Source organism: Oncorhynchus mykiss, chromosome 5 (genome assembly GCF_013265735.2).
Source record: "Oncorhynchus mykiss isolate Arlee chromosome 5, USDA_OmykA_1.1, whole genome shotgun sequence".
NCBI lineage: Eukaryota > Metazoa > Chordata > Actinopteri > Salmoniformes > Salmonidae > Oncorhynchus > Oncorhynchus mykiss.
The window spans coordinates 62737827-62748219 of record NC_048569.1 but is presented as its reverse complement, the minus strand read 5'-3'; the positions used below and the strand labels follow the sequence as shown (position 1 = coordinate 62748219).

Here is a 10393-nt window from a genome sequence, read left to right as displayed (position 1 = left end):
AATTTCATAGTTTTTCCCTCCCTAAATAAATATGGTTAAAGAATATGTGCAATTTTCCGATCTGCATTCAGATCACTAAGCCTCTGCACAACCAGGGGATAGCTGTGGCCTTGTGGTTATTTAAAAAAAAAAAATTATATGTCAATAAGGACACAGAACGAATTATTTAAAAAATCCCATCATCTTCATACACTGTATTTTTTGAATTTCCTTTCTTTATCATGTGTTGAACGTCTTATGAAATGTGATTTTGAAATTGAGAAAAGGTACAATTGTTTTCCTATTTTGTTTTAAGGTTCTGAGTCTGTTCTGACTCAGTATGAAAAAGTACGAAAATGTATGCACTCCCTACTGTAAGTCGTTCTGGATGAGAGTGTCTGCTAAATGACTCATGTAAAATGTACTTAAGAAGCATATGAATACACAAGAGTACAAGTTATTTCAAGGAAGCTCTATCCAACTAAAATCACATTTCACAAGACGTTCACCACGTGATAAAGAAAATAATAATCAAATACAATGTTGCAAGTATGCAGCATATTAAAGGATTAAATGAAATGTATACCATTTATTTGTATCGTCAATTGCTCACAAGGTCCAACCAAAACTTGACTTCCACTTTTAACCCAATCTCTCTGAATCAGAAAAGTGTTGGGGGCTGACACATTGGGCATCGTTGTTTAATGTGGGTTAACTGCCTTGTGCAAGAGAAGATGGACAGATTTTTCATCTTGTCGACTCAGGGTTTCAAATGAGCAACATTTCAGTTACTGGCCCAATGCTTTAATGACTAGGCCACCTGCCTCTATGAAAAGGATGGGAACATTTGAATAACTCAGAAATGGTTCTTTGTCCTTATTGACCATATTTGACTGGGGGGGGAACACAAGGCTGCATCTGTCCCCTGGTGTTGCAGAGGTTTAATGAGCTGTCTGCAGAGCTGACGATTGCATGTTTTTTTGGAGGGGAGGGGTTACAGGTAGAATATCCATTTCAATGATATATTCAGTTTGTATCAAATGTACCTGTGGGCTGCTACTCAAAAGAAAAGTAAGAAATACATAGTTTAAGTAATAATAAATTCAGTATAAACAGGAAAAGAAAACAAAAAAGAAAGTGGGCCTCCACCCCTGACCTCCCATCCCATTCCCCCACCCCCCACTTCCATAAACCATGTTTCCCATCCCTTCCACCCCACTAGCAACTAAGGTTGCTTGTCAGTCACCCCCCAGACCCTCCTGCCCCGCCTCCCGGCGACCAGAGAAAACCCTCCCCATACCATTTTTGAAAAACAACGGGGGAATTGAGGCTCAGGTATACTCTACTAAAAGAGAGGATATCTTTATTTCTTCAAGATTCATAAAGAACTCAGAAAGGTTGTTCTGTCAACATTCCTGCAACATCAATGGAATGTGTTGTGCAGCCTAATACAAATATTGTCTGAATGTTAGCACAACTAGACCGTTTTTGTGTTTTGGGAACATATCTACAGTATTACCACAACCTAATAAAACATTCTGGGATCAGTTAAAGAACAGGCGAAATGTGTTCTGAGGACATTGTTGTAACATCAGTGGAATGTTTCTGGAACCCTAAAATAAACATTGTAGAATCTTCCGCACAACTAGACAGATTTTGTGTTTCGGGAACATATCACACAATTTTCTCACTAGACTGTTCCCACAACCTGATGGAACATTCTGGAAATGTTTACAGAACAGACATAATTTGTTCTGGGAATGTTCTTGTAACATCAGGCAAATGTTTTATACAAACATTTCATAATCTTCACCTCGACTGGACAGTTTACATGTTATGAGAATATTTTCTGCAGCCTAACAGAACCAATTTTGGTTTGCTGGGAAGACCCTACAGATTTGTCATGTGGCACTCTAAAGATTCAATATAGGTCGCTGCCGAAACGTCCCCCACTAAGACACAGGAAACCTTTAGCCAAGTCTTCAACTCAAAAGATGTAAAACTGTAAGGGTATTGGAAACAAAAGAGCTCACACACTCAAAGTCTCCTTAGACCCTCACACCAACATCCAATTGTTTGGCAGGCCTTTAGATCGAACAGCAGAGCGACATTAAGCTATTTGACTAGACATGTTTCCCTTCAAAGAAATGTCACATTGACAGTCTGAAAGGTTAGCCTTTCTCCCCCCCAATAGAGGCCATTCATCCCCATCTTTCCAATCTGCAGGGTGAAAAGATTCAATGGCCTCCCATGCTACCAGGCCTTCATTGTGATTAAAGACCCATGATAGCCCATTGAAGAGCTCATCGGCACAAGTATTTTACAAGTCAGGGGAGGTCCACTACAGCATTGAATGTTCATGTTGTTATGATGATAATGCAGATGATGTAACTCTGATGGAGATAAGTGACTCCTTGAAAATGGTGTAACTTAGGTGCATTTTATTGAAGTTCACCAGGCTGAACATGAATCAAGGCACTCGCTTATGTTGTTATGATGACAGTGTTCAATTGACAGACCAATATTGTCTGCTTAATAGCTGACTGATAGTTGAAACGGGTGTTCTGGTAGACACTGTCACTGCTGACCGCTCAGTAGATGATGATTGTGATGTTAGGAGGTGCCATATTACAGTAACACACAGTATAGACTAAAATATGGAATGGAATACAGTTAGGATTTTCAGACTAGACACAAAATGGAGGCAATAACATCAACTTCAAATGTTATACGGTACAAAAAGGCTTAAATATATTAAAAGTTCTATTTGCAACAGGTTTTTGAAAATGGTAACAAGACCTGACAAGATAATGCAATAACCAGTTACCATACGTTAGAAATGAATGGGTAGTCTTAGCACTGTGAAGAAGTGTACATACAGCCTCAAATGCTCAACGTGTTTCAAACGGAGTACCGTATGCATTTTACTACTGGACTCTGGAACTGACATATCAGAGATAATGTCATGAGTCCCACTTTCAAAGATTGACCCCTGAGCTAGTGGTGTAGGATTATTGAATGAGAGAAGGAGGCTGAAGCACACCCCACTGGGCACAGATGTCATTTCAGCATCTAGTTTGGATTTATATTTGGTTGAGTCACCATGTCATTGAATTTAGGTAAACATGTAGGTGGAAAATGGCTAAATTCCCTTAGGTTGATGACTTTTTGCAAATCCAATCAGTTTTCACGTTGAGTCAACGTCATCACACTGAATTATTTTGTTGAAATGATGTGGTAATGTTGTTTTAACTAGTTTTTGCCCAGTGGGACTTCTGCAGAGCTCACACACTCATTTCAGAAACCCAAAAGAACCGATAGCCAGATGTCGTCAGTTTATGTTTTTTTCTTATAGCAGACATTCATGGGTTTGAACGTTCAGTCCAAATGTTTTCGTCAACAAGGAATTCTGTCCCCTCTGAAGTCCAGTCAAGTGCAAGAGTCCTTTTATTGTAAAGGACATTCAGTATCTTAAGAGAGTCCTCTCTCAAATGCTTTAGTTACTTGCTCAGATGAACATATTTGACAACCTAAATCAATGTTCAAATCTGTTCACTGTTTGTCAGGCTTCTTTCACCAGTTGTTTGCTTTAATAGCATATTGTAAGGTCACTCAAGGAAAAGCATTGTCTCCTATAGAGTCACAAATGAAGGGATGGGAGGGAGGCAATATATAGACAATTCTCGTACCCTTTAAAGGGGGGGCATGTTTCAATTACACACTTTTGCAGAAGACGGTGGTGTCAAAATTACTCCTGAACACAGAAGAGCGTCATCAATGTCATCCCTCAGCTTGATAACCAATCATAATAATAATAGACATGCTGTATTTACACAATATTAGCAGCTTTACTTCTGGACCTCACACTAAAAAAGGAATAACTTAAACGTACTGTATTATGCCCCCACTGCGATCTCGACAAACAAAATTGTGTATAAAACCCCAACAAATGTACATATATGGGAGAGGGGATGTATAGAATAATAATAACATCATCAATAGTTATCTTGATAACAACAACACTAGTTGGATGGACTGGGACTGTGGTGGGCTGGTTGCAAAGCAGAGCAGAGCCCTGTTGTCCAGCTATGAGGGCAGCATGGGGAGGAAGTGGGTGGAGGGGTGTCTCCTCCGAGCTTTGTGGCCTCGCCGGGGCTTCCCCCTACCGTTCAGAGACACAAACATCTGCCTGCCGCCGTGTTTCCAGCGCAGGGAGGCGTACGTGTTGTAGCCATTCTCCTCGATGCGCTCCTTGAACTTACAATTAGGGTTGTACTTCATCTGCAAGTGAGAGAGAGAGAGAGAGAGAAACAGAGAGAGGGGAGAGGCAGGTGTTTATTATGACTAGAAGGACTAACTAACAGCAGCAGCATGGACATACCTCTGAGCTAGGGACAAAGCTCTATGTCTGTTATTGCACCCAAATGTTCAATATGCTGCTGTGTGTTCAAAGTGAATGGCCAATCACAGTGAATGGCAAAAATATATATAAGTAGGTGACTGTTATGGTTGGACCATGGTCAAGAAGATAGTTGGATGTTGAAATACCAACATGAAAAAGCATAACAAACCATCAGATTCATGCTTTTTCATGTTGGTTGTTTCTTCCTTTATCTACTTCTGAGGCTAAAAACAGAAGCAGTGATTTGTGTCAATATACATGCACAGCCTAGGCAACAAAGCCCTCTCCACTTTGCCACGGGTGGTTGAGCTTCTTATCTGTAAGTGAGTATGACCTAAAAGATGTGACCGTGACAACCGATTCTAGAGAAATCCCCTCTACAGGCCTCTATCAGTCCAGGATCACAGGGCCCTTATGGAGATAGCATCAGCCTAGCGTGATTCTTCTGCTTAATGATCATTTAGGGAGGATTCAGTGGGAAGTGAATGGAGAGGCTTTGGTAGGCTGATTGAGGGAATCTATGTCCTATTTACACTGGTGGCAGGGTGAAATAACTGTCTGCAAACTTGTCTCATCACAGCTTCACAGTACTGACGGATTGCCAGCTCCAGATTTCTCTCTCTCTCTCTGAGCTGTAAAACACTTAGTGCTCTATTCAGTCTGTATCACTAAAACATTACAGATTGCACGATAGAAATGTAAAGGTAATTTCTGGTTGAGACGACATATTCAGCGTTTACCGGGAATGCAGTCTCCGCTTACGCGGAAACATTGCCTTTAAATTTCAATCACACTGTAACGCTGAACTTCCGCTATACAGATTGAATAAGCGCCCTTAGACACCACGGCATAGGCAGCCTCATTACATGACAGAGAGAGAGAGAAAGAGAGAGCTGGCTGTGTGTGAGCACAACTGCGGGCAGACGGCACTCTAGACCTTCACAAATTCCTATTTTGTAATCTCAGTTCAGCTTCCTTTTCTTGGCCATCTATTTTGACAGTGGAACAAGCCTCACTTCAAGTCATGCATGTGAACATCACCTGTAGCTATCATCAGGCTTGGCCCGGGTGTATAGCCATGATTGATACTGCAACTCTGGCCTGCTGTGGATTTTCCTAGTGGATACCTTGAAGACTCACTTGAATGGAATGATCCGTGTTTGTAGGAACCATCAGGGTCCCCTAGCTAGAACCTGGCCCCCAGGGTGTCTTGTGAAACAATGTTGCAAGGTGTACCTACCGATCCAAAGAGTGTGCCTTTTTTGGACATTGCTAAGTACAGCCCGGTGCTGACAGATTTGATGGCCACGACTCCCACACTGACAGATCGGATTTCCATTAGACCTGAAAAAGAAGGATCAGGAGTCTGTTAGAACAGGGGAGTTTCCCCATCAAAAGCCATTCATTACCGATTAGGAAACCAGACGGCCATATGCTCTGGGGAGAGTTTATTCCCAAGACGAGAGAAAAATATGCACAATGGTCCATTTAAACGATTCCCTTTGTGAAGAGACATCATCTACGATGCAGTTCCTCAACAATTGGCTCCCTGAGAATGACTAGACTGCAGAGAAATAAATACATTTGAAAATAAGCTGTGTATGTCATACAGAAATATGATATATGATTAAAATCCACCATTTCAAACACATATCAAAAACAATATTCAATAGGAAAAAATCTATTTACTCTTAAGACATTGTTTTAAAGTAAAAAAAAAAAAAGATTTGCCATTCAAAAACCTTTTCCCGAGCTCACTGGTGTGCATCCGACCATGGCCTGATGTATCTACACTGAGTATACAACACATTAAGAACAACTTCCTAATATTGAGTTGCACACCCTTTTGCCTTCAGAAGATTTGTCGGGGCATGGTCTCTACAAGGTGTCGAAAGAGTTCCACAGGGATGCTTGCCCATGTTGACTTCGATGCTTGCATTAGTTGTGTCAAGTTGGCTGATACAGAAACTGTTGAGCATGAAAAACCCAGCAGCATTGCAGTTCTTGACACACTCAAACCGGTATGCCTACTACCATACCTCGTTCAAAGGCACTTCAATCTTTTGTCTTGCCCATTCACCCTCTGAATGGCACACATACACAATCTATGTCTCAATTGTCTCAAGGCTTAAAAATCCTTATTTGACCTGTCTCCTCCCTTTCATCTACACTGATTGAAGTGGATTTAAAAAGTGACATCAATAAGGGATTATAGCTTTCACCTGGATTCCCCTGGTCAGGCTATGTCATGGAAAGAGCAGGTGTTCCTAATGTTTTGTACACTCAGTATACACCATCTCAGTAGACTGACTGCAGCATACAGCACAAAGGGCATTATGGGCTGGGTCCCAGCCTGCACAGGGAAGGAGTGCCATCCTCCCAGACCTGACACTGACACTCCACCCGGATGATACCCGGTGTTGTTTACCAGGGAGACACAAAGCAGCGTCTGATGGCCACTTACACCAACCTCTTACCCACTTTTACCATGAAAGATCTGGCAGTGCTGCAGGCTAATTGTTTCCTCTGGGCACAGATTGCAAACAAGTCCCATGTAGCTTGGTCTTAATCTGGTTTTAGTCTACACAAAAGGCCCTTAGCCATTGTCATGACGATAGACACAAATATTTTGGAAATGACCTAAGGGCCTTACCGTGGGGGCCTGAATAGAACCTAATTGCTGGATATGCATTTCCCTTGGATAACTCCTGCTGGCTTTATTTGGACAGTCTCACCTTCAAAGGTACCCTGATGTGGCCTGCTATCTGATCTGAACACACATCCCTCCCAACAGACACCACCAGCCATGGAAACCCAGTTTAGAGGAGAAAAACATGTTGAGAAACATTGTTTTTTTTCCTCCTCCTATGGGCACCTCTGGATGTTGCTGAAAAAGGAAACAAGGCCAATAAATGGCCTGTTGCCTTTGGACAGGGCCTGTAAACACTGTAACACATCAAGGTGCTGAAGGAGATGTGGACCCCATGCCAGTAGGAAATGAAGCAGGAGCTGTAAACTCGCAAAGCGCCCAGACCAGAGGTGCAGCATTGCTCATGCAGAACAACATGTGCCTAAGGGGGCAGCGAGTGAGTTTCCGAGCAGGGTTCCTGGTTAAAACCCATCCAGCGATGAAAAATAAACGCCCTCCCCAGGGTCCTGAGCAGGTGCTACTCTCCAGCCACTGCAATCTTTCCCCCGTTTATTTATGTAAATCCAGACTTTGTTTGGATAGAAATTAGGAAAAATGTGTACTTGGCAGCAACGGTTGACTTAATATGTTTGGGGATTAAATAATCAGTCTCAGATCAGAATTCAAACTGCTGTACTGGATTTTCTAGTTCCACCTGCCTGTATCTGGATAGATCATTCAATGGTATTGTATGATAATAGCAGAAAGGAGTAATGGTCTTAGGGACAGGGGAAATTCTCATTCAGGGGAAATCCTTATCATCCCACTTATTGGGATAGTTAAACCACATTACAAAATTGCACATTGGTTTCCTTACCCTGTAAGCAGTCTATGGACAAGGTATGACAGCAATTTATGCTTTGGTTTAGTTTCCCTGTCACTGTTTTCACATGCTTATGTTAAGCATTTAAGCATTTGTACCAATATTAGCATTTGTCGCGCATCATGTCCAAATCAAAAGCACAGTATCTATAATGGCGAACGTGCATGAAGACAGAATTCGGGTGTCATTGTTTTAGCACTATCCACTCACTGTTTTTACTACGGTGCGCGAAATGTGCCAATAAATCAGTACAATCTACAGTACTTTTTCAGTTTTTCAAAATGCCAGCGTATTGAAGCAAATGTTGGGGTCTTGTATACCCTGCTAATGACCATACAAAAAAAGAGTAACGAAGAACAATGTATAATACAGCGGTAAGCGCATGAGGGCCGCCATCTTTACGTACCTCCAGGCATCTATTTTCGGCTGGCGTTAAGACCGCTCTAGCGTCAAACGCACGTTAGTTTTCAGTTTGCAACTAAAAGCTGATTTAGCGGTAACGCAGAAGGTTATGGCATGAATTTTGACAGTGGAAACGCAGCCTATCCAGCGGTGACGCACACTGCCCATATGCGCATGGAACAAGAGTAGCTTAATGTGCTTTTGGTGCCTGTATACTTCGTATTTAGAAACTAATGCTTTTCTCCCATTTCGTTTTATTTGATTAAAAACCAAGCATAGCCTCAATGAAGGCTTTTTAAAAAATATGCCCAATGCAATCGTGAAGTAGTCAAGACTGTCGATAAAGGGTTTGGCTCCTGAGACCGCTTGGAAATAAATCTTCATCACCAAAGCTTTATTAAAATATCAAATTTGAGAGGAGTAAAAAATAAATCTGTCAAAGAACACACATCAGCACAGTTTCACATTGCACATCACTCTCTCGTTGAATGACATGTGCCACTCATCCTGACAACCCATTCAACCGTCAAGCAGCACACTGTCGTTAACCATAACAACTTACAGTACCATACTTAACACTGACATTTATTTTTTATCTAAGCATTGTAGGCAGGCCCACATTATTTTAACCATGCATGTCCCATTTTTTAACGTGCGTAAAACCCCCTCCATGATGTAGGTATTCCTATCATGAAACGAGAGATGAGAACCTCTGTGAATACCGTTGAAACTCGTATTTAGAGATATCTGTAAAATATAAAAATTTACTGTTTTCCATTTAATTTTACTACATCCAAACTTATTAGAATGATTCACCTTCCTGATTTTTTTGGTGACAACATTGCGCTTGCAATGCAACCTCTGGAGATGTGTGAATGCGATCGGATCTGTAAAATGGTTTCCGATTATGTTCAGAAAACATAGGCCTATTTGGGAACAGTACAACGGTATAATGGATATTCTCAGTTTCTTTTTAAATTGGATCTTTATCCAGTTAATGTGAAAAGTTAGGATGTGCGTAAAACCCTCCATAGTCTGCGTTGGTTTAATATTATACAGTGCCTTCGTAAATTAATCTGACTCCTTGACTTTTTCCACATTTTGTTAAGTTACAGCTTTATTAAAAAAGTTGCTTCAATTGTTTTTTTTCCTATCAACAATCTACACACAATACCTCATAATGACAAAGCAAAAACAGGTTTTTAGAAATGTTTGCTAATTTATTCAAAATAAAAAACTGAAATATTACATTTACATAAGTATTCAGACCCATTACTCAGTACTTTGTTGAAGCACCTTTGGCAGCGGAGTCTTCTTGCGTATGACGCTACAAACTTAGCACACCTGTATTTGGGGAGTTTCTCCCATTCTTCTCTGCAGATCCTCTCAAGCTTTGTCAGGTTCCATGGGGAGCGTTACCGCACAGCTATTTTTAGGTCTCTCCAGAGATGTTCGATCGGGTTCAAGTCCGGGATCTGGCTAGGCCACTCAAAGACATTCAGAGACTTGTCCCAAAGGATCTGTCTGTACTTTGCTCCATTCATCTTTGCCTCAATCCTGACTAGTCTTCCAGTCCCTGCCGCTAAAAAACATCCCCACAGCATGATGCTGCCACCACCATGCTTCACTGTAGGGATGGTGCCAGGTTTACTCCAGACGTGACGCTTGGCATTCAGGCCAAAGAGTTCAATCTTCATTTCATCAGACCAGAGGGTCTTGTTTCTCATGGTCTGAGAGTGTTTATGTGCCTTTTGGCAAACTCCAAGCAGGCTGTCATGTACCTTTTACTGAGGAGTGGCTTCCATCTGGCCTCCGTCTGGCCACACTACCATAAATGCCTGATTGGTGGAGTGCTGCAGCGATGGTTGTCCTTCTGAAAGGTTCTCTCATCTCCACAGAGGAACTCTAGAGCTTTGTCAGAGTGACCATCGGGTTCTTGGTTACCTCCATGACCAAGGTCCTTCTCCCCCGATTGCTCAGTTTGGCCAGGTGGCCAGCTCTAGGAAGAGTCTTGGTGATTCCAAACTTCTTCCTTTTAAGAATGATGGAGGCCACTGTGTTCTTGGGGACATTCAATGCTGCAAACATTTTTTGTTAC

General features: G+C 41.7%; 1 protein-coding gene across 2 annotated transcripts in view; it reads right to left on the bottom strand.

The window, feature by feature from the left end:
- Positions 1 to 1293: 1293 nt before the first annotated feature.
- The window catches only part of LOC110524271 (fibroblast growth factor 10), a 57040-nt gene continuing 47940 nt past the window's right edge, over positions 1294 to 10393 (bottom strand). The window contains exons 1-3 of one of the 2 annotated variants that reach the window (XM_036978025.1): positions 8300 to 8466; positions 5622 to 5725; positions 1294 to 4260 (exon numbers count right to left, since the gene is read on the bottom strand). In XM_036978025.1, coding sequence (XP_036833920.1) covers positions 4066 to 4260; positions 5622 to 5725; positions 8300 to 8309 — 309 coding nt within the window. In that variant the 5' untranslated portion in view covers positions 8310 to 8466 and the 3' untranslated portion in view covers positions 1294 to 4065. Of the gene's footprint in view, positions 4261 to 5621; positions 5726 to 8299; positions 8467 to 10393 lie in introns of those variants that run through there. The other variant, XM_021603761.2, reaches the window with a different exon arrangement.